Source organism: Oncorhynchus clarkii, chromosome 28 (assembly GCF_045791955.1).
Source record: "Oncorhynchus clarkii lewisi isolate Uvic-CL-2024 chromosome 28, UVic_Ocla_1.0, whole genome shotgun sequence".
NCBI classification, from domain to species: Eukaryota; Metazoa; Chordata; class Actinopteri; order Salmoniformes; family Salmonidae; genus Oncorhynchus; species Oncorhynchus clarkii.
In genome coordinates this window covers 30,090,796-30,116,318 of record NC_092174.1, presented here as the reverse complement: position 1 = coordinate 30,116,318, position 25,523 = coordinate 30,090,796, and the positions used below count along the sequence as shown (strand labels likewise).

General features: G+C 41.7%; 1 protein-coding gene across 4 annotated transcripts in view; it reads left to right on the top strand.

The window, feature by feature from the left end:
• The window catches only part of LOC139386900 (corticotropin-releasing factor receptor 2-like), a 70,935-nt gene that overhangs the window by 38,933 nt on the left and 6,479 nt on the right, over positions 1-25,523 (top strand). For all 4 annotated transcript variants that reach the window (XM_071132775.1, XM_071132774.1, XM_071132772.1 and 1 more), the window contains 7 exons: positions 9,383-9,468; positions 11,494-11,600; positions 11,927-12,044; positions 12,143-12,296; positions 19,148-19,208; positions 21,896-21,968; positions 22,282-22,367. In XM_071132775.1, coding sequence (XP_070988876.1) covers positions 9,383-9,468; positions 11,494-11,600; positions 11,927-12,044; positions 12,143-12,296; positions 19,148-19,208; positions 21,896-21,968; positions 22,282-22,367 — 685 coding nt within the window. The remainder of the gene's footprint in view (positions 1-9,382; positions 9,469-11,493; positions 11,601-11,926; positions 12,045-12,142; positions 12,297-19,147; positions 19,209-21,895; positions 21,969-22,281; positions 22,368-25,523) is intronic.

The following is a 25,523-nucleotide window of genomic DNA, read 5'->3' as shown; positions in this document are numbered from 1 at the left end:
TTCCTTTTTTAGAAGTCATGAGTCAATGTCAGAGATACTACTGCATTAGAGCAGGGTTTCACAAACTCGGTCCTGGGGCCTCCCCTGGGTGTACGTTTTGGTTTTGGCCCTAGCACTACACAGCTGATTCAAATAATCAAAGCGTGATGAGTTAATTATTTGAATCAGCTGATCTGAAACAGAGATTTGCCATACAGGGTCAGATTTCTCAAGGATAAGATTTAAGGTGGCCTGCCAGACAGGGATTGAAGACAACACACTATCAACACACTAGCTATTGTTTTACATACCATTTTAAAATCATATAAACTGCATTCAGCCGAGCTGTCTAAACACCCTTCGACGTAATTTCCTCTTCCTCTTTTCAATATATTCAAGTGTACAGTATCTATCTGGAAACACTTTAACAATGGACAAAATGTATGATATTAGTAAACATTCCCTCTCGAAAATAATCAATTTACCCATTAGAGCAGGGGTATTCAGCTCTTACTCTGATGAGGTCCAGAGTCTGCTGGTTTTCTGATCTACCTGATAATAAATTGCACCCACCTGGTGTCCCAGGTCTAAATCAGACCCTAATTAGAGGGGAACAATTAAAAAACACAGTGGAACTGACTTTGAGGTCCAGAGTTGATTTTGAGGGATTTAGAGCAGCAAAATAAATATGAGTAAATATTTTTTGTAGACATGAAAATCAAAAACTTTTTTTCATTTTTCCCCTGGTAAGTGAATTTAAAAGCCTTTCCCTTGATGTTGTGTTTTTTTTTTACATTTAAGAATTCCATCCTAGCCATGTTAAAATGGATAGGCTGTCACTCTAAGGCTCGAAAAGGAACATCAAAGAAGCCATTGACATATTTAATTTGTGTCATTGTGTTTTGAAGCACTGCTGTTTTTTCCTTAATCTGAGAATACTGTTTGACCCTCTTGACTTCTTTACTTTTAAAATTGAGGCAAACTACGCCCTAGCCTTACCCCGTATCTGATGTCTGTGTAGAAAACACCATCACAGTGACAGATATGCCTCGATTTGTTCTGTCTTAAAAAGACATGCCTAACTCTCTTAAGCAGGGAGGTATATCTACTGTACTTTGACATGCCTCAGGTCATACAATTTAATTTGAAATGTCTGGAAAGCGTGACTGACTTAACTGGCTCAGGTGGGTGACATGCATGGAATATAGAGTCAGTAATACATCCCTTTATAGGAGTTGTTTCATATGCAGAAGCCTGGAAACTCATCTAAATCTAGGAGAACATACAGTATATTAATATATCAAAAACCTAGGAATTATACCTTTTTATTAGATTTAATTGTGTTTTTGATTCGTTTTTTATCACCAGCATTGTGATAAAGTGGGTATGGAATTCTACAACCTGCTCAACCTGTACAACCAGCTGGATTCTCTTCAACCCTTGGGAAACCTCCTTCAATACTATAAACAACATACTGTACACTGAGTGTACAGAACATTAGGAACACCTTCCTAATATTGAGTTTCAGCCCTTTTGCCCTCAGAATAGCCTCAATTCGTCAGGGCATGGACTACAAGGTGTCAAACGCGTTCCACAGGGATGCAGGTCCATGTTGACTCCAATGCTTTCCACAGTTGTGTCACATTGGCTGGATGTCCTTTAGGTGGTGGACCATTCTTGATACACACAGGAAACTGTTGAGGATGAAAAACCCAGCAGCATTGCAGTTCTTTACACACTCAAACCATTGTACCTGGCACCATACCCCATTCAAAGGCACTTAAATATTTTGTCTTGCCCATTCACCCTCTGAATGGCACACATACACAATCCATGTCTCAATTGCCTCAAGGCTTAATTTTTAATTTGTTTTACCTGTCTCCTCCCCTTCATCTACACTAATTTAAGTGGATTTAACAGGTGACATCAATAAGGAATCTTAGCTTTCACCTGGATTCACCTGGTCAGTCTATGTCATGGAAAGATGTTTTGTACACTGTTTTGTATACTGTACACAGAAGCCTCAGTTTCTCCTTATCCAAGTCCAAAGTAAGAGTTGAAACTGACTCTAGAGTGCCATAGTTATGAAAAGAGAAACAAATATATGAATAAAGTGGCTTCATCATGCGTTTTGTACAGATGGTTAGTCAGAAACCTGTACTCCTCTCAACCTGCTCCCCAGACCTAAATTCTTGACTGAAAGTGTGTTCTTCACAAAGAAAGGATGATATGAACACAGAGAAAAATGAAGTATCTGGGAAAATCCTCCTCGTCTTAGAAGTGTAGAACTGGGGGTGTTTGAGCTACCGTACAAGGCTTTGCCTGCAGACAGGCACTGTTGGTGTGAAAGTATCTGAGTATTCCCGGAATGCCACCCAATTACTTTGGATTTACTTTGTCAACTCTGGAGTGGCTGAGTACAGAGGAGGATGAATCTTTAGGGAGTCAGAGGTGCAATCCAGTTCTCTTTAATATCCTAAAAATACACTCAAAATGTATTTAGTACATCTCTCATCTGTTGTCCAGTTCAGCACTGCCTCTGGCATTGGATCAATGCACATGTCCAGTTAGTTTTGTTAAACAGGGTCAAATGAACAGACTCAATGTATTTGGTTGGGTAATGTCATTGATTGTTTTGCCTTGTCTCATGGGACTCATGCTGCCTGTTTGTTCCAAATGATTTAACTGAAGGTGTACGCTGCATCCAATTCAACTGTATAGATTCTTCATGGTTAAATATCCATCCAGTGCAAATTAAAAACATTGATTATGAGCCGAGGTCTTACTGTTGATTAGGAAATACCATTGAACTCAGAACAATAAGATTTGACTCACGCTTAACTGATAGCGTGATACCTCGTTATGCACACATGTTAGCTTTATTCATAATCAGGTGTTGTCCTTTGTCTTGTGTCTCAGTAAATCCTCATGTGTTGAAAGGTAATAAAACAGATTGCATGGCCAGATATGACCGTCTTTATTCAACTCACTGCCACCCCATCCACTAACTCAGCACACCCTGCTCCTCCAATCAATCATCAAGCCAATATTTAGCTAAAAAAGGTCAGTGAACATTCCCCAATGTTAATTGTATACATCAGGATTTTGTATATCTCATTATATAAAAGAGAGACAATCATACAGTATCAAAATGTTGAAAAGAAAATAGTGTGAGGCGTTGGAAAGGACTTATTCATTTGAAATGATCTGATTCTCTTTCATGAAGTGGACATAACATAATGCACAAAATTAAGAGGATTAAAAATAAGTTTGAAGTGGTCTTCAAGAAGGAGATAAAAAAAGTATACTGAAATGTAGAAAATGGGGATATGACATTTTTTTACAAATCTGTTCAAAGTTGATTACAATAAGAGGTTTTAAAAGATATGCAAATATATTAACTGGAGGACAAAGAGGCTTTGCAAATCCCCTTTCACAAATTAACATTTTTTTCCTAAAGTGTCTAGGGTGGCAGAAAAAAGATTAAACCGGTAAACTTTGAACCGAGGGGCAAAGTAACACTCTTGTCTCGACTCACAGGAGAGTGCTAAGTGAAAGACTCTTGTGTCACTACTATGGACTTAATAACTGCTACTGTAAGTTAAAGATTAAAAGTGTTACTGATTGTTGTGTAACTATTATTGACTTAATCCTACACATGAATGATTCCGTAACTATTATCGATGTATTATCTACTAGGACTACTACAAGTGAAAGATTGAAAGTGTTACTAACATTTGTGTTACTATTATTGACTTAATCTTACACATGAATGAATCTGTAACTATTATCGATTTATTATCTACTAGGACTACTACAAGTGAATGATTGAAAGTGTTACTAATATTTCTGTTACTATTATTGAATTAATCTTACACATGAAGAATTGTGTAACTATTATTGACTTGCTACTATACGTGGCGTGATGCTATGTAATGATTATCAACTAAATGAATTAAGGATTATTTAAGCAATAAGGCCCTTTAACCCAGGGATTATTGTGTGATAACTCCCAACTAAGGGCTGTTCTTAGGCCTGAGGTGAAGCCGATTCTAATCATTCTACTCATTTGACTATGCAATGCTAAACAAATCATTGGCATGTAGCTATCTAGCAGAGATTCAATGATGATGGTCCTTAGTTATTTTTTCATGTTTTGACCCAGTTGTTAATTGTTAATCATTCTATTCATTCAACGTTTGTCATGCCCTGACCTGAGTATTCTTTGTTTTATTTATATATTTTGGTTAGGTCAGGGTGTGACATGGGTGATGTATGTGTTTTTGTACTGTCTAGGGGTTTTGTAGGTTTATATGGTTGTTTACCATCTAGGTGTTTATGTATGTCTATGGTTGCCTACATTGGTTCTCAATTAGAGGCAGCTGTTTATCGTTGTCTCTGATTGGGAACCATATTTAGGCAGCCATCTTCTTTGGGTATTTCGTGGGTTATTGTCTATGTGTAGTTGCCTGTGTCTGCACTCGTTGTCATAGCGTCACATTTGTTTTGTTGTTTTTGTTTAAGTGTTATTCGTGTTTTTTCGTCATTCAATAAAATAATGGATTCACAGCACGCTGCGCTTTGGTCTACTCCATACGACGATCGTGACAGAATAACCCACCAACAATGGACCAAGCAGCGTGGTAATGGCCAGCAGCAGCAGCGGGCAAAGAACGCAGCACTCATGGACTTGGGAGAAGATTCTGGACGGCGAAGGATCCTGGGCACAGTCAGGGGAATATCGCCGCCCCAAAGCAGAGCTGGAGGCAGCGAAAGCAGAGAGGCACCGGTATGAGGAGGCAGCACAGCAGCGTGGCTGGAAGCCCAAGAGGCAGCCCCAAAAATGTATTGGGGGGGGACAAAGGGGGGTGTGGTGAAGCCAGGTAGGAGACCTGCGCCAACTTCCCATGCTTGCCGGAGAGCGAGGGACCGGGCAGGCACCGTTTTATGCGGTGGAGCGCACAGTCTCCCCAGTGCGTGTGCATAGCCCAGTGCGGTACATTCCAGCTCCTCGTATCGGCCGGGCTAGAGTGGGCATCGAGCCAGGGGCCATGAAGCCGGCTTTACCCATCTGGTATACAGTGCGTCTCCTCGGGCCGGCGTACATGGCACCAGCCTTACGCATGGTGTCCCCGGTTCGCCAGCACAGCCCAGTGCGGGCTATTCCACCTCGCCACACTGGCCTGGATACCGGGAGCATTCAACCAGGTAAGGTTGGGCAGGCTCAGTGTGCCTGCACGGTCCGGTCTATCCAGTGCCACCTCCACGCACCAGCCCTCGGGTGGCAGCCCCACGCACCAGGCTGTCTCGCCGTCTCATCCCTACAGGTGCTCCCACCTGTCCAGTACTGCCAGAGCCTTCCTCCTGCCCAGTGCTGCTAGAGTCTCCCATCTGTCCTGAGCTGCTAGAGTCTCCCGTCTGTCCTGAGCTGCTGGAGTCTCCCGTCTGTCCTGAGCTGCTAGAGTCTCCCGTCTGTCCTGAGCTGCTAGAGTCTTCCGTCTGTCCTGAGCTGCTAGAGTCTCCCGTCTGTCCTGAGCTGCTAGAGTCTTCCGTCTGTCCTGAGCTGATAGAGTCTCCCGTCTGTCCTGAGCTGTTAGAGTCTCCCGTCTGTCCTGAGCTGCTAGAGTCTCCCATCTGTCCTGAGCCGCTAGAGTCTCCCGTCTGTCCTGAGCAGCTAGAGTCTCCCGTCTGTCCTGAGCTGCTAGAGTCTCCTGTCTGTCCTGAGCCGCTAGAGTCTCCCGTCTGTCATGAGCCGCTAGTCTCATGTCTGTCCTGAGCCCCTAGTGTCTCCCGTCTGTCCTGAGCCGCTAGAGCCGCCAGTCTGTCCTGAGCCGACAGAGCCGCCAGTCTGTCCTGAGCCGTCAGTCAGCCAGGAGCTCCCAGAGCCGTCATCAGCCAGGAGCTGCCAGAGCCGTCAGTCAGCCAGGACCTGCCAGAGCCGTCAGTCAGCCAGAGCCGCCAGTCAGCCAGGAGCCGCCAGAGCCGCGAGCCAGCCAGGAGCCGCCAGACCTGCCAGCCAGCCAGGAGCCGCCAGAGCCGCCAGCCAGCCAGGAGCCGCCAGAGCCGCCAGCCAGCCAGGAGCCGCCAGAGCCGGCAGCCTGCCAGGAGCCGCCAGAGCCATCTGTCAGCCAGGAGCCGCCAGAGCCGTCAGAGCCGTCAGCCAGCCAGGAGCCGCCAGAGCCGCCAGCCAGCCAGAAGCCGCCAGAGCCGTCAGGTAGTCCAGAGGCGCCTTTCCGTCCAGTGGCGCTCTCTACGATGACCTTCAGTCCAGGGCCCGCTGCGATGGTCCCCGCTCCTGAGGTGCCACTTAAGTGGGCCAAGACTGAGGTAGAGCGGGGTCCACGTCCCGCACCCAAGCCGCCGCCGTCGTGAAAGAGGCCCACCCGGACCCTCCCCTTTAGATTAGGTTTTGCGGCCGGAGTCCGCACCTTTGTGGGGGGGTACTGTCACGCCCTGACCTGGGTTTCTTTGTTTTCTTTATATATTTTGGTTAGGTCAGGGTGTGAAATGGGTGATGTATGTGTTTTTGTACTGTCTAGGGGTTTTGTAGGTTTATGGGGTTGTTTTCCATCTAGGTGTTTATGAATGTCTATGGTTACCTAGATTGGTTCTCAATTAGAGGCAGCTGTTTATCGTTGTCTCTGATTGGGAACCATATTTAGGCAGCCATATTCTTTGGGTATTTTGTGGGTTATTGTCTATGTGTAGTTGCCTGTGTCTGCACTCGTTGTCATAGCGTCACGTTCGTTTTGTTGTTTTTGTTTAAGTGTTCTTCGTGTTTTTTCGTCATTCAATAAAATAATGGATTCACAGCACGCTGCGCTTTGGTCTACTCCATACGACGATCGTGACAACGTTGCTATGCTAAACAAATCATTGGCATGTAGCTAGCTAGCAGAGATTCAATGATGAGGAGAGAAAATAACTTCAATGAATAATGATTTAATAAATATTCAATAGGCCTACATACAGAGAGTTCGCATTTGTAAAATGATACGTTGTTCCACAGGTCGTAGAGGCAGACAGGTATGTTTATACAACCCCCAACTATTGCAAACCAAATAGTAGCATGGTGTAACGTGTGAGCTGGGAGTCGGGAAGCAAGTTCAGGGAGTGAATACATTTAATGACTGAACGAAACATAATACAATACAACACAACACAAGAAACACGAACAACGCACAGACATGAAACAGAAACAATAACGCCTGGAGAAGGAACCAAAGGGAGTGACATAAATAGGGCAGGTAATCTAGGAGGTATTGGAGTCCAGGTGAGTGTCATTATGCGCTGATGGACGTAACGAGGGTGACAGGTGTGCGCCATAACGAGCAGCCTGGTGACCTAGAGGCCGGAGAGGGAGCACACGTGACAGGACCCCCTCCCTGATGCGCGGCTCCAGCCGCAGGACGCAGACCAAAATGACGATCCCGGGGATCAAGAGCGGACAGGTCACCTCTGCTGAGGCACAGGAACCTGTCGACCTGGCTGAGGTGTGGGAGCATGGCGCCCTACACCTGCATTGCTTGCTGTTTGGGGTTTTAGGCTGGGTTTTTGTACAGCACTTTGAGATATCAGCTGATGTACGAAGGGCTATGTAAATACATTTGATTTGATTTGATTTGACCTAGAGCGCCGGAGAGAGAGCATACCTGACACATGGAAAAATAATGTGTAGATGCTTTTTCCCCGAAGCAGATGAAGTTCATGAATTTCCTGCCTGGGCTGTAGGGCAGTGGAATTATGACATTAATACGTCATGGTATTTTGTAGGAGTTGTTGTCCCACAACTCCTGCATATCAACCAATCAGCATCCAGGATCCAAACAACCTGCTTTACAATGTTATTTAACTATCATTGACTTAATTCTACACATGAATGATCTTGTAACTATTATTGAGTTACACTGAACAAAACTACACTGAACAAATCTATAAACGCAACATTCAAGAATTTCAAAGATTTTACTGAGTGAGTTACAGTTCATCCAAGGAAATCAGTCAGTTGAATTAAATTCATTAGGCTCTATGGATTTCACATGGCTTGGAATACAGATATGCATCTGTTGGTCACGTATAATGTTTAGTGATGTCAACATTGTGAACAGAGTGCCCCGTGGTGGTGGTGGGGTTATGTTATGGGCAGGCATAAGCTACGGACGACGAACACAATTGCATTTTATCGATGGCAATTTGAATACACAGAGATACCATGACGGGATCCTGAGGCCCATTGTCGTGTCATTCAACCGCCTCCATCACCTCATGTTTCAGCATGATAATGCACAGCCCCATGTCGCAAGATTCTGTACCCAATTCCTGAAAGCTGAAAATGGCTCAGTTCTTCCATGGCCTGCAAACTCACCAGACAAGTCACCCATTGAGGATGTTTGGGATGCTCTGGATCGACATGTATGACAGCAATATCCAGAAACTTCGCACAGCCATTGAATAGGAGTGGGACATCATTCCACAGGCCACAATCAACAGCCTGATCAACTCTATGAGAACGACATGTGTGAGGCAGGCAAATATTTTTTTAGCGTTTTTTTTTTTAAGGTATCTGTGACAACAGATGCATATCTGTATCCCCAGTCATGTGAAATTCATAGAATAGGGCCTAATCATTTTTTGTTTGTTTATTAATTTGACCATATAGAAAAACAAGCACACATAAAACTTGAAAAATCCATACATGCACATGAATATAATAATTGAGGATAACACACAGTAAAGTTTGGGTCTTATTTCCATATTGGTCCTCTTCATTTATTTCAATTGACTGATTTCTTTAAATGAACTGTAACTCAGTAAAATCTTTGAAATTGTTACATGTTGCATTTATATATTTGTTCAGTATATTATCGACTTACTTCATAACTGTTACTACAAATGAATGATTGTTGTTTTACTATTATCTTCTTATCTTAAATATAGCACAATCATATGTATTGTGTAATATTGAACTCAACATTGATGGCAAGACTAAATTCATACATTTGATTTTTGGCCAATAGGAGCAACCAGCTATGAGTACACATCTTAATTTAAACACTTTTTTGTTACTGAGAATTTTCCTGCATCATAGGAAATGCAGATGAGCTTTGTGATTTACATAAATTCACTGAAAATCCACACTAATACACAGTTATATTAACAGTATTGCACTTTTCATGTAGACTACTTTTAGCCAGCTGATAGCCTAACCACGGATCAAGCAATATTATGGACTAAACGTTCAAATCCTGTTGCTGAATGATTATTTTTCTGTGACAGTATAGTTCAAATTAAGATCCTACACCTGTATATTTCTGTTTACTCTATTGAATGTACCTGTACTTGAATTATAGCCCATAAGTAATGTGACCATACATTTACAATCCTCTCACTCCTCTTTTCGCAGGGAGTGCTTACAGAGAATGCATGGATAATGGAACGTGGGCTCTGAAGAGCAACTACTCCAGTTGTGAACCCATTTTGGAGGAGAAGGTTGGTTTAACTATTGGTTATACAGCTCAAACCCTATGCCTTCTCTTTTATTATGCTCATTGCAAGTAACCTGTTAGAGACAACGTTAACAACCAGAACCACACACATCACATAACCAAAAGTATGTGAATACCTGCTCATCGAACATCTCATTCCAAAACCATGGGCGTTAATATAGAGTTGGTCCCCCCTTTGCAGCCTTGACAGCCTCCACTCTTCTGAGAAGGCTTTCCACTAGATGTTGGAACATTGCTGCGGGAACTTGCTTCCATTCAGCCACAAGAGCATTGTGAGGTCGAGCACTGATGTAGGGCACTTAGGCCTGGTTTGCCGTCGGCTATCCAATTCATCCCAAAGGTGTTCCATGGAGTTGAGGTCAGGGCTCTGTGCTGGCCAGTCAAGTTCTTCCACACTGATCTCAACAAATCATTTCTGTAAAGACCTCGCTTTGTGCAAGGGGAAATTGTCATGCTGATACAGGAAAGGACCTTCCCAAACTTTGCCACAAAGTTGGAAGCACAGAATTGTCTAGAATGTCATTGAATGCTGTAGTGTTAAAATTTATCTTCACTGGAACTAAGGGGCCTAGCCCGAACCATGAAAAACAGCCCCAGACCATTATTCTTCCTCCACCAAACTTTACAGTTGGTACTATGCATTAGGGCAGGTAGCATTCTCCTGGCATCTGCCAAACCCAGATTCGTCCGTCGGACTGCCAGATGGTGATGTGTGATTCATCACTCCAGAGAATGCGTTTTCACTGCTCCGGAGTCCAATGTTGGCCACGCCACTCCTGCTGATGCTTGGCATTGAGCATGGTGATCTCAGGCTTGTGTGCGGCTGTTTAGCCATGGATACCCATTTCATGAAGCTCCCGACTAACAGTTCTTGTGCTGACGTTTCTTACAGAAGCAGCTCTAACAGGGCAGAAATTTGATGAACTGACTTGTTGGAAAGGTGCCATCCTATGACGGTGCCACATTGAAAGTCACTGGGCTCTCCAGTAAAGGCATTCTACTGCCTATGTTTGTATATGGACAATGCATGGCTGTATACTCAATTTTATATTCCTGTCAACAACGGGTGTGGCTGAAATAACCAAATCCATTTGAAGGGGTGTCCACATACTTTTGTGTATATAGTGTAATCAGATCAACCTGTTAGACACGATGATGTACAATATGTCCTAGATAACAACATTTAAAATGATATCTTTGGTGTAACGGTTTTCTTCCGTTGAAGGAGAGGAGGACCAAAATGCAGCGTGGTTAGAGTTCAACATGTTTAATCAAGACCATACACGAGAACACTACACAATACAAAACAACAAATGTGAAAACCAAAACAGTCCTATCTGGTGCAATGACACAAAGACAGAAGACAACCACCCACAAAGTACCCACAGAATATGGCTGCCTAAATATGGTTCCCAATCAGAGACAACGAAAGACAGCTGCCTCTAATTGAGAACCAATCTAGGAACCATAGACCTACAAACCCCATAAACATACAAAAAACCCTGACCAGACAAAACACATAAATCCCCCATGTCACACCCTGACCTAAACAAAATAATAAAGAAAACAAAGATAACTAAGGCCAGGGTGTGACATTTGGAATGATTGTGTAACATGATTAGTGGATTATTTTCTTGCATACTTTAGGACATTCAAAATGATGATATTTATGTTTGCTGCTTTACTAATGTCACAAATACGGAAAGATTTTCACAAATAGTGCAGAATTAGTTGTGGCACCTTACTTGTCTGATTAGGGCATATTTATGGCACATTTACTATATAATAACAGTTTATTTATTCTTACTAATCCAGTCAGCTAAAGTATGTAATTTATCATCAGAATGTTTCACATTTCCATTTGTATGTATTATCGATATCTTTTGAAGGTGAATTGTGCATTGCAAATGTATGTCTCTGTCAATGTGTATATAACCCCTTTATTTTTAGTTTAACATTTTGTGTCTATCGAGATTGTGAAGTAGATCTTGTGATATTCTCCCCACAGAGGAAATACCCAATGCACTATAAGATTGCTCTGATCATCAACTACCTCGGCCACTGTATTTCTGTGGGAGCTCTTGTCATAGCCTTCATTCTCTTCTTATGCTTAAGGCAAGTACAGAAATAGTACCCTTCTAAATGTATCTGCAGTACATGTGACCTCTTACAAAAGAATGACTGAAATGTATGTGAACTGCAGGACTGCCCTCCTATTAGGCTAACTCGCTTAATGTCTTTTAAGTGTCTATTTAATGCATTGTGTTTTGATGCTTGTTAATATAACACTTTTTTTTTAAATTGATCAAGTAAATTGCACCCAAGAATAAAATGTGTTTAAATGTATACTTGTCGCCTACTATAGGAATATGTTTTTGACTGGAATTTTGTAACTTTAGGTATGTAGACTAAAACATTGTTTTCTTTATTTCATTCTCTAGGAGCATAAGATGCCTTCGAAACATAATCCACTGGAACTTGATAACAACCTTCATTTTGAGGAATGTTATGTGGTTCCTACTTCAGTTGATTGATCACAATATACATGAGAGCAATGAGGTAACTGTCGTTAAAAATGATTATTTACAATTCACCTGACTGTTCAGCTTTTTATTGCACTAATAACTAACTATGATTGTTTTCCTATCTTTCTACAGCCTTGGTGTCGTCTTATAACGACTATATATAACTATTTTGTGGTGACAAATTTTTTCTGGATGTTTGTTGAAGGATGCTACCTTCACACAGCCATTGTGATGACTTATTCAACAGACAAGCTAAAGAAATGGGTCTTCTTGTTCATTGGCTGGTGTAAGTGCATTCTAATTAATAATGTTCAGCATCAGCAAGTGTTTGAGTACCAATTTACTATGTCAGACTATGACAAGTGACTGGCTTCTATCATAAAACTGCATAAGGCAGAATTAACACCGCCTAAATATGAAACATGAAATGGCAGTTATTATGTTTACCCTCTTTTCAAAAATCATATTGTCACCTCCATGAGCCAATGTGACAGTCTGGTTAAAACAAATTGTTTCTAGAAATAGGAATATCATTTTACTGTAGCTGTAAGAGGTAAATCCCCACATATTACATAGAACAGACCAGTGATTTTATTAATTCACCTCTGTCACAAAGGGTGAATGCTACAGAATGCTTGAGTATACGTATGTAGACAATGTAGTTAAATATAGCTGATTAGCAAAACAAAACCCCATTCCATTTCTCTCAAAGCACCTTGTGAGATGAAACCAAAAGCATGTATTTTCAAGAAAAGACCATATGCTATTGGATTGTGGGTAAATCAGAGTTGGTTGTGCATCATTTCAGGCCTGTGATTGAGCAAGTACTTGATGGGACGGGCAGCAGATGCATCCAGTCATCACCACATAAATGACCCAGGCTCACCTAGAGCTGAAGTGTTAGTGAAAGCACATTGCAGTCAGGAGAGACTAGCACTTATGTTAGAAGCTGACTCACACCATGGAGAGGCACCTGAAATGACACGAGTAGCCCTGAGTCATTCGGCTGAGCTGAGCTCACTGCTGAGCCATCTTGCCGTTTTCTTTATGAAACATGTACAGTAGTGTAGGACTTTATATGCACTGGAATAAAAACATTGATCTGAATGGATATGTATATAGCTCACATTTAAGTGAATCATCCCAAATAGCTCTTTGTACTTATTGTAGGCTAGGGTAAAGGCCAGGGTATAGTAAATACATCCAGTATAGTTATTAGAAATCTCATATTGGCCCCAAAATGTAATTAACTAAAGTGTGTTCACTCAATTCAGCTACGTGTAGTGGAGGTGTTGTGGAGTTGTTTTGTTTCAGCAGTGGGATGTGTTGGTGTCAGGAGTGGGATGACGGTCAGAATGAATTTTATACTTTTACATTTAACAAAATGTTTCAATTGATCTAGCAGTCTATCTGAACAGTTATGTCTTTGCTATGCACATTTATTCTGTAAGAAGTGAAAACCTTGCACAGTAGTGGATCATTTGTCTATATATGTTAAAAGTTAAGATTGTAATCAGGTTTTATGTTTGTTTTATTGGGATGTCCTTGAGAAAACCCTTCAGTAATTTACTCAGTCTGCCACAGTTCCACTGATGATCAAGTGGTTTTCATGCGCAGGTCTCAGCTTTGAAGTGGAATCTTACAGTATTTGCAACATTGAATTATGATCTCTCATTTCAGGCATTACCGTGACAAGACTTGGTTCTTACTCTTGTGAATCATAATTTCTAATCAGTATGTCTGGCATGTGGGTTAATTTAACATAGACTTTCTTCTCTTTTTCTAGATTAGAACAACTATGCGTTGTATAGGTATTATAAGGGCACAGGGCGAGACCCAGATGCAGACACGGGAGGCAGATGGGTCAAGTCTCTGATATTTATTATAATCCAAGGGGCAGGCAAGAGAATGGCAGTGAACAGGCAAAAGATCATAAACAAGGTCAGTCCAGGAGGTACAGAGTGGCAGGCAGGCTTGAGGTCAGCGCAGGCAGTATGGTCAGGCAGGCGATTTCAGAGTCAAGGCAGGCAAGGGTCAAAACCCAGGAGGACTAGCAAAAGAGTGATAAGAACAAGACAAGACAAACTGGCAACAGACAAACAGGGAATACTGCAATAAATACCCATGGACTAATGGGGAAAACGGGTGACACCTGGAGATGGGTGGAGACAGGTATTTGTATTTATTGTGGATCCCCATTAGCTACTCTTCCTGGGGTCCAGACACATTAAGGCACATGACAAAATAAACAGCGATTAATTAGGGGGTGGGAGGGCCAGAGGTGGTAGAACGTAGTACTCTGGTTGGGGTGTAGCATAGTCTGAAGGTAGAAATGGGCAGTTCCTCTTGCTGCTTCATAGACATGTACCATGGTCTTGTAGTGGAAGCGAGATTTGACTGGAAGCCAGTGCAGTATGTGGAGGAACGGGTGAAATGGGAGAATTTATTACGGACAGACTTCTCCCCATCTTAGCTACCATTGCGTCAATATGTTTTGACTATGACAGTTTACAATCATGGGGTTATAAATCTCCTCAACTTGCTCAATTTCCATATTATTCAGTACAAGATTTTGTTGAGGTATAGGGCTTAGTGAATGGTTTATTCCAAATACAATGCTTTTAGTTAAAAAAATGGCACTAGCTTATTACTTGCCACACATTCTAAAACTAACTGCAGTACTTTGCTATCACTTACTGTGATAGCTGATGTGTATACATAGACACACTGGCTTTATTCAGTGCCAGTGACAGGTCATTAGTAAAGATGGAAAAAGCAAGGGGCCTAGACAACTGCCCTGGGGAATACCTGACTCTACCTGTATTCTGTTGGAGGCTTCCTTAAAGAACACCTGCCGTGTTCTGTTAGACAGGTAACTCTCAATCCACAATATAGCAGGGGATGTGAAGTCATAACACATACGTTTTTCCAGCAGCAGATTATTATTGATCATGTCAAAAGCTGCATTGCAGTCTAACAAAACAGCTCCCACAAGCTTCTTATTGTCATTTCTTTCAACCAATCATCAGTCATTTGTGGAAGTGATGTACATGTTTAGTGCACCTCCTTATAAGAATGCTGAAAGTCAGTTGTTAATTAATTTACTGTGAAATAGTATTGTATCTGGTCAAACACAATGTTTTCCAAAAGTGTACTAAGGGTTGGTAGCAGGCTGATTGGTTGGCTGTCTGAGCCAGTAAAGGTTGCTTTGCTATTCTTGGGTAGCGGAATTACTTTTGCTTCCCTCCAAGCCTGAGGGCACACACTTTACTGTAGGCTTAGATTGAAGAGATGGCAAATAACAGTGGCAATATAGTCCGCTATCATCCTCAGTAATTTTCCATCCAAGTTGTCAGACCCAGGTGGCTTGTCATTGTTGATAGAAAATAATTTGTTCACCTCTTCCACACTCACTTTAGGGAATTCAAAATGACATTGCTTGGATTAACAGAGGCATTCAGTGGAGTTAGAGGAATATAAATTAGGTTACTTAAATTATGACTACCAACACCCTTGGGACAATATTTGAAGGGCAGCAGGTAGTCTAGCAACTAAGAGCGTTGGGCCAGTAGCGCTGGTTTGAATCCCTGAGACGTCTAGGTGAAACATCTGTTGATGTGCCCTTGAGCAAGGCACTTAACCCTAATTGCTCCTGTAAATTGCTCTGCATAAGTGTGTCTGGTAAATGTAAGATGACATAGCCTAACATAGACAGAAGCATGTCTGTTCTATTAAATATATTCTCAAATACTTGTGTGCCTGAACTGACATGCATTATTGTTGCTGACACTGATGTTCAGATGAAGGGAATTAAATAGTCTAAAATGGGTACCATCTCAGTGCTAAACTCAAACAGCTGTGTAGCCTACTATAGCTGCTGCAACCTAATTCAAAGCCTATACTTTATCACTCAGGTAACTTTCCAGTGCTACTATTTTTGTCATGTAATGTTGTTATTAAAACTGAATCAGACAACTCCATAGTAGAATAGTTGACCCATGTACCTAGTCATATTTTTGTTGTGTGTTCTATGCAAGAGTAAATCAAATCAAATCCAAATCAAATTAAATGTATTTGTCACATACACATGGTTAGCAGATGTTAATGCAAGTGTAGCGAAATGCTTGTGCTTCTAGTTCCGACAATGCAGTAATAACCAACGAGTAATCTAACCTAACAATTCTAAAATTACTACCTTATACACACAAGTGTAAAGGGATAAAGAATATGTACATAAAGATATATGAATGAGTGATGGTACAGAACGGCATATGCAAGATGCAGTAGATGGTATCGAGTACAGTATATACAAATGAGATGAGTAATGTAGGGTATGTAAACAAAGTGGCATAGTTTAAAGTGGCTAGTGATACATGTATTACATAAAGATGCAGTAGATGATATAGAGTACAGTATATACATATACATACTGTATTTGATGAGTAATGTAGGTTATGTAAACATTATATTAAGTAGCATTGTTTAAAGTGGCTAGTGATATATTTTACCTACATTTCCATCAATTCCCATTATTAAAGTGGCTGGAGTTGAGTTAGTGTGTTGGCAGCAGCCACTCAATGTTAGTGGTGGGTGTTTAACAGTCTGTTGGCATTGAGATAGAAGCTGTTTTTCAGTCTCCCGGTCCCTGCTTTGATGCACCTGTACTGACCTCGCCTTCTGGATGATAGCGGCGTGAACAGGCAGTGGCTCGGGTGGTTGTTGTCCATGATGATCTTTATGGCCTTCCTGTGACATCGGGTGGTGTAGGTGTCCTGGAGGGCAGGTAGTTTGTCCCCGGTGATACGTTGTGCAGACCTCACTACCCTCTGGAGAGCCTTACGGTTGTGAGTGGAGCAGTTGTCAGCCCGACAGGATGCTCTCGATTGTGCATCTGTAGAAGTTTGTGAGTGCTTTTGGTGACAAGCCGAATTTCTTCAGCCTCCTGAGGTTGAAGAGGCGCTGCTGCGCCTTCTTCACAATGCTGTCTGTGTGGGTGGACCAATTCAGTTTGTCTGTGATGTGTACGCCGAGGAACTTAAAACTTACTACCCTCTCCACTACTGTCCCATCGATGTGGATAGGGGGGTGCTCCCTCTGCTGTTTCCTGAAGTCCACAATCATCTCCTTAGTTTTGTTGACGTTGAGTGTGAGGTTATTTTCCTGACACCACACTCCGACGGCCCTCACCTCCTCCCTGTAGGCCGTCTCGTCGTTGTTGGTAATCAAGCCTACCACTGTAGTGTCGTCCGCAAACTTGATGGTTGAGTTGGAGGCGTGCATGGCCACGCAGTCGTGGGTGAACAGGGAGTACAGGAGAGGGCTCAGAACGCACCCTTGTGGGGCCCCAGTGTTGAGGATCAGCGGGGTGGAGATGTTGTTACCTACCCTCACCACCTTGGGGCGGTGGTCAGGAAGTCCAGTACCCAGTTGCACAAGGCGGGGTCGAGACCCAGGGTCTCGAGCTTGATGACGAGTTTGGAGGGTACTATGGTGTTAAATGCTGAGCTGTAGTCGATGAACAGCATTCTCACATAGGTATTCCTCTTGTCCAGATGGGTTAGGGCAGTGTGCAGTGTGGTTGAGATTGCAACGTCTGTGGACCTATTTGGGCGGTAAGCAAATTGGAGTGGGTGTAGGGTGTCAGGTAGGGTGGAGGTGATATGGTCCTTGACTAGTCTCTCAAAGCACTTCATGATGACGGAAGTGAGTGCTATGGGGCGGTAGTCGTTTAGCTCAGTTACCTTAGCTTTCTTGGGAACAGGAACAATGGTGGCCATCTTGAAGCATGTGGGAACAGCAGACTTTGATAAGGATTGATTGAATATGTCCGTAAACACACCAGCCAGCTGGTCTGCGCATGCTCTGAGGACGCGGCTGGGGATGCCGTCTGGGCCTGCAGCCTTGCGAGGGTTAACACATTTAAACGTTTTACTCACGTCAGCTGCAGTGAAGGAGAGTCCGCATATTTTGGTTGCGGGCCATGTCAGTGGCACTGTATTGTCCTCAAAGCGGGCAAAACATTTATTTAGTCTGCCTGGGAGCAAGACATTCTTGTCCTCTCAGGGGCGCATTCAAGTTGGGAAAGACATATGAGGAAAACATGTATTCTGACAAGCAGTCAACGCACAACAATTCTTAATGGAATTACGGGGAAACACTTTTGAAAGCAGTTTTGGCAAACGTATTTTGCTAAAAAAGAGGGGGATCCCAGTTTTCCATCGCTACCACATTTATTTCTCTACTCCTTCAATTGCGCGTGTGACATCATTTTACAAATGCAGTTTTACAACTGAGTTTCAAGCATGGTTCAGGTCCAGCTGCGCAATAGAGCTCTTAAAGGGGAAATTACATCTTAAAGGGACAATGACATACTTTGTAATAGAAACGAAAAAATGCCCCTATGCTGCAGCAGTTGGGCTATAGGACATAATGCTTATTGCTAATAACACATCTGATGATATGCATTGGCTACAAATAATTTTTACATACATTTTACCAATATGTTATTGGGCCCATTTCTGGAGGTGGAAATTATATTTTAGATGGTGTCAGCATACTTTTTTTATCATGAATGTTGAGTAGAATGTCCTTTTAAAAAGTCACCAGAACTGATTTTCTCCGTCCTACATATAAATTATCCCAGGGAAGACCCCGGACCCCCTAAGCAACGAGTCTGGAACGGGTCTGGAACTCACAGTTTAATACATAAACAAAATAATCCACAATCCCTAAAAGCATGATGGCCATGACTTTCTTACATGAAAGGGGAGGTTAACTTGGCCCCAGACAATCGATCTGAGATCAATTTAAGATTCATTTCTGGGATCTTTTTTCTTTTTTTTTAACCGCTGAATGTAAAAAGTGGAACTTTAACTTTATCTGTCCAACACTAGAGACCAAGAAGATAAGAAGTTCTTAAGCCAGATCAAAGTAGAACTGGACGGATCCAACTGGCCTCAATGGATTCCCTTAATTTAATCTCTGTAATAGCTGCTAAACACAGCAGCCTGATTCTAATTTAGAGCATGTCCCTACTCCCTAATGATATTAACACTATCACTCAGACGTTGTAGTCTTCAATACTTTTAGATGTGATGTTTATTGCCAATAAGTTAAAAAAATATATCTTTCTTTCAGGCATTCCATGTCCTATAATTGTTGCTTGGGCCATTGGGAAGCTTTACAATGAAAATGAACAGTAAGTGCACATTTCTAATTAACAACAACAGTGGAATCTCAAGCATTTTATAGTAAGTAGTTTGTGTAGTAGACATTTTGTTGTATTTGATGACCTTTGATGGAGTGCATAGAAACCTATACGTATCACGTTTCAGAATGATGATGTCTTATATCCTTTGTGGTACAGTGTAGTAATTACGCCTTTCTGGTTTTTGGTAACAGTATTGGTAACACTATTCAAAATCAAACCATGGCCAAAACTATTGTTAGCAAAAACAGTTCACGGCAGATGGAACTCAAAACAATTATTAACAAAATATATTTTTTTAAAGAATTGGACCAAAAGGTTCCTCTTTTTGAATGATGTCTTATATCCTTTGTGGTACAGTGTAGTAATTACGTCTTTCTGGCGCAGGTGTTCCGCTAGCGACCCACCTCGACAACATCCGGTGAAATTGCAGAGCGCCAAATATAAAAATAAACCCAATATTAAATATTCATGATAATACAAGTGTCATACATGATTCTTTAGCTTAGAATCTTGGCAATCTAAACGCATCATCGGATTTCAAAAAGCCTTTACAGCGAAAGCACATCATTCAATTATCTGAGGTCAGCGCCCCACAACAGCATATTATCCTAACAATCACAGGTGTCACAAAATCCCAAATAGCGACAAAATAAGTCACTTACCTTTGAAGATCTTCCTCTGATCGCAATCACAAGAGTCCCAGGAACACAATGGATGGTTGTTTTGTTCGATAAATTCCTTCTTTATATCCCAAATAGGCCGTTTAGGTACTCCAAACAAATCAAACAACATTTCTAATTCATTATTAGGTAGTCTAATATCTAAATAAACAAGAATATTTCAAACAGAGTGAACTATTTTCAATCGGAAAGGAAAAGAACGCAGCTTGCTCCCTCGGTCACGCGCGCAATGACACTAGTTTTGCCTTTGGACTTCCTGAGGATAAACAACTATTCCTCGTTGGTTTTTCAGAATACAAGCCTGAAACCATGTATAAAGACTGTTGACATCTAGTGGAAGCCATAGGAACTGCAATTTGGGAGGCGGAAGTCTTTGTTTTCAATAGCTTAACCTTTGAATTGGCTGACAGATCAACAGAAACAAATGTGTCCTCGGGTTTCCACCTGCCAAATCAGTTCTGTTATACTCACAGACATAATTTTAACAGTTTTAGAAACTTTAGAGTCTTTTCTATCCAACACTACCATGTGCATATTCTAGCTTCTGGGACTGAGTAGCAGGTAGTTTACTTTGGGCACCTCAGTCATCCAAACTTTCGAATACTGCCCCCTAACCCTAACGAGATTTATTTAAATCCTTTAAGTATGGTGGGGAAACTACTAATACTGATTCAGCAATTTACTGTATTGTAGGTGTCACAGAGGCATTTGCTGTAGCATTTACAAGAGGATAATTTATATTATCTAAAGTTATTTGATAGATAAGTGTATTTGAAATTGTTATTTCTGTCCTTTTTAATACAAGAAAGTCAGACGTCAGTTCATTAGTTAGAGGTCCTGTTTTATAGTTTTGACTTTGAGGTCTATGCTGCTATTATAAAGGTACTTCTCGGAAAATGAAGAGTCATCATTCACTCTCCAATTCATTCAGATCAAATTTACTTTCTTTCATAGTAGCATTTTCTGACTTGGGTACTCTGGAACAGAGGCGTCATGGCCATAGGGGGCACATGGGCACGTAATTTTTATCCAAGCCAAACTTGGTGCAAAACCATGCCCACGAATAACCTAGCCACATTTAAAGCCGAGCTGATTGGTCAGAGTTCCATGTGACAAAGTAAATGTGCGTGAGAGAGAGGAAGAATGCTTTTATATATAAGTATATAAAATAATGTTTCTGTAATACTACAAGCCATCTAGCAATTTTCTGAAGTTGGCTTTAGCTAGCCTAGATAGGTTCCCAATCTCCCAACCTCATAACTAGCTACCAAGAAGCCATTTCAGGTTATCAATCAAGTTAGATAGCTAGCTTGTCTAACTATCGTAGCCGGCTTGCCTGCTGGCAAGGTTAGTAGACTTTAGAAAAGCAAGCAATTACTATATGTACTGAATAAGACTCACATTCCTTTCAATCTTTTACCCAGATTTTAGCACCAGTCAGCTCAAGAGTTATGCTTAGATATGCAGAATTAAGCATAATGATTATGGCTCTAGATTGTGTATATGAAGGGGAGGAACCAGGTTAAATAAGCATATTTACTGTACGTCTTGAGACAATTGAGACATGGATTGTGTATGTGTGCCATTCAGAGGGTGAATGGACAAGACAAAAGATGTGTCTTTGAACAGGGTATTGTAGTAGGTGCCAGGCACACCGATTTGAGTGTCTCAATAACTTCATCGCTGCTGGGTTTTTCATGGTCAACAGTTTCCTGTGTGTATCAAGAATGGTCCACCACCCAAAAGGCATCCAGCCAATTTGACACAACTGTGGGAGGCATTGGAGTCAACATGGGCCAGCAGCCTTGTGGAATGCTTTTGACACCTTGTCAAGTCAATGCCTCAACGAATTGGGGCTGTTCTGAGGACAAAGGGGGGTGCAACTCAATATTAGGAAGGTGTTCCTAATGTTTTGTACACTCAGGGTAGATTGATACAAATGGTTCATATGCTACATTTTGAAAGCAAAGCCATTCATTTAAAGTTTGTCAACAGATGCTGGTTTGGGAAAGAACCTGGAAAGTATATTGACTACATTTATCAAGGGCCGGTCATCCTTGTTCTTTTGGTAAGTAACAAGTCACTGCAGTCCCTGGTTCAAATCCAGGCTGCCTCACATCTGGCTGTGATTGGGAGTCCCATAGAGCGGCGCACAATTGGCCCAGGTTTGGCCGGGATAGGCCATCCTTGTAAATATGAATTTGTTCTTAACTGACTTGCCTAGTTAAATAAAGGTTAAATTAAAGATTGTTTTTTTTAAATAAGCTGCTCTAATGCAACAACACATTTCAGTTCCTCAGTTGTTGTTTTTTCATTACTAAAACATCATGTTCTACATAATGAACTCATAATTAAAGTTTTCCATCTGTATTCTCTGCTAGATAAACTTCGTTTTCCTCTTCAACATAGTAAGAATTCTCATGACCAAGCTGAGAGCTTCTACCACATCAGAAACCGTACAGTACAGGTGAGTCACTTCTCCCGTGGGGTTGTTATTTGGAATATCTCATGCCATATTATGCCACCTTTACTTGACCCCCATTTCCTATCTTTGATAAAAGATTTAGATGAGATTCTGCATACTTAAGGAAAAGTAAAGATACCTTAATGGAAAATGACTCAAGTAAAAGTGAGTCAACCAGTAAAATACTACTTGAGTAAAAGTCTAAAACTATTTGGTTTTAAATATAATTAAGTATCAAAAGTAAATGTAATTGCAAAAACATACTTAAGTATCAAAAGCAAAAGTATAAATTATTTCAAATTGCTTATATTTAGCAAACCAGACTGCACAATTTTTTATTTTTTTTATTTTTACGGATAGCCAGGGCTACACAACAACACACAAACATAGTTTACAAGCGTTTATGTTTAGTGAGTCCGCCAGTTCAGAGGCAGTAGGGATGTCAATGGGACGAACTGAAAGCACGTATATCCTACTAACGGGACATTAAAAACGGTAATATCTTATGTTTCACCGAGTTGTGGCTGAACAGCGATATTAAGAACATACAGCTGGCGGGTTATACACTCTATCGGCAGGATAGAGCAGCAGTCTCTGGTAAGACATTGGGCGGGGGCCTATGCATATATGTAAACAACAGCTGGTTCACGATATCTAACTCTTTTTGCTCGATGAGCTAATCATGAGTATCTCATGATAAGCTGTAGACCACACTATCTACCTAGAGTTTTCATCTGTAATTTTCGTAGCTGTCTACAGACTACCACAGACCAATGCTGGCATTAAAACCGTACTCAATGAGCTGTATACCGGCATAAGCAAACAGAAAAACGTTCATCCAGAGGCGGCACTCCTAGTGGCCGGGGACTTTAATGCAGGGAAACTTAAATCCATTTTACCTCATTTCTATCAGCATGTTAAATGTGCAACCAGAGGGAAAAAATCTACACCACCTTTACTCCACACACATAGACTCATACAAATCTCTCCCTCGCCCTCCATTTGGCAAATCTGAACATAATTCTATCCTCCTGATTCCTGCTTACAAGCGAAAATGAAAGCAGGAAGCCCCAGTGACTCGGTCTATAAAAAAGTGGTCAGATGAAGCAGATGCTAAACTACAGGACTGTTTTGCTAGCACAGACTGGAATATGTTCCGGGATTCTTCCGATGACATTGAGGAATGCACCACATAAGTCACTGGATTTATCAATAAGTGCATCGAGGACGTCGTCCCCACAGTGACTGTACATACATACCTCAACCAGAAGCCATGGATTACAGGCAACATTAGCACTGAGCTAATGGGTAGAGCTGCCGCTTTCAAGGAGCGAGACTCTAACCCGGAAGCTTATAAGAAATCCCGCTCTGCTCTCCGACGAACCATCAAAAAGGCAAAGCGTCAATACAGGACTAAGATCGAATCACACTACACTGGCTCCGACACTTGTCGGACGCTGCTCTTTAATGATTTGTTATTCTTATCTTTTACTTATTTTCTAAAAACTGCATTGTTGATTAAGGGCTTGTAAGCAAGCATTTCACTGTAAGGTAACCTGTTGTATTCGGTGCATTTGACAAATCAAATTTAATTTGCTTGGATTTGATGATCAGGGATGTTCTCTTGGTAAGTGCGTGAATTGGACCATTTTCCTGTCCTGCTAAGCATTCAAAATGTAACGAGTACTTTTGGGTGTCAGGGAAAATTTATAGAGTAAAAAGTACATTATTTTCTTTAGGAATGTAGTGAAGGGAATGTAAAAGCTGGATATATGAATAGTAAAGTAATGTACAGATACCCAAAAAAACCTACTTAAGTAGTACTTAAGTAATTTACACCACTGCAAATTTCAAGCCATCCAGAAGTGAAATTTTGCTAAAAGGAACAGAATTTCCTATAATTTTGACAGACATGATATGTGACTGAATGGTAGAGAGTGGACTGTTTTTTCCAAGAATATTATCACCACATAACCTACTTGTCTAGGTTCCATTTTGTTTTTCCCTCTGATGCTGGTGCATTGAAGACCGTCAGGGGAGGATAAAAACACAACCTAATCCAATCACTTACAGGAAGTACACTACATGACCAAAAGTCTGTTCGTCAAACATCTCATTCCAAAATCATGGGCATTAATATGGAGTTGGTCCCCCCTTTGCTGCTACAACAGCCTCCACTCTTCTGGGAAGGCTTTCCACTATATGTTGGAACGTTGCTGCGGGGACTTGCTTCCATTCAGCCACAAGAGCATTGTGAGATCAGGCACTGATGTTGGGCTATTAGGCCTGGCTTGCAGTCGACATTCCAATTCATCCCAAAGGTGTTCGATGGGGCTGAGGTCAGGGCTCGGTGCAGGCCAGTCAAGTTCTTTCACGCCGATTTCGACAAACCATTTCTGTATGGACCTCGCTTTGTTCACAGGGGTATTGTCATTCTGAAACAGGAAAGGGCCTTCCCTAAACTGTTGCCACAAGGTTGGAACCACAGAATCGTCTAGAATGTCATTGTATGCTGTAGCTTTAAGATTTCCCTTCACTGGAAATAAGGGTCCTAGCCCGAACCATGAAAAACAGCCCTAGACCATTATTCTTCCTCCACCAAACTTGGCACTATGCATTCGGGCAGGTAGCATTCTCCTAGCATCCGCCAAACCCAGATCCGTCTGCCAGCTGCCAGTTGGTGAAGCGTAATTCCTCACTTCAGAGAATGCATTTCCACTGCTCCAGAGTCCAATGGTGACGAGCTTTACACCACTCCAGCCGATGCTTGGCATTGTGCATTGGTGATCTTAGGCTTGTGTGCAGCTGCTCGGTCATGAAAACACGTTTCAATGAAGCTTCCGACGAACAGTTCTTGTGCTGACATTGCTTCTAGAGACAGTTTGGAACTCCGTTTTCACTGTTGTATTCGGCGCACGTAACAAATAAACTGATTTGATTTGATTTAGTGAGTGTTGCAACCGAGGACAGACGACTTTTACACACTACACTCAGCAGTCTTGTTCTGTCAGCTTGTGTGGCCTACCACTTCGTGGCTCCTAGATGTTTCCACTTCACAATAACAGCACTTACAGTTGACTGGGACAGGTCTAGCAGGGCAGAAGTGTAACAAACTTACTTGTTGGAAAGGTGGCATCCTATGACGGTGCCACATTGAAA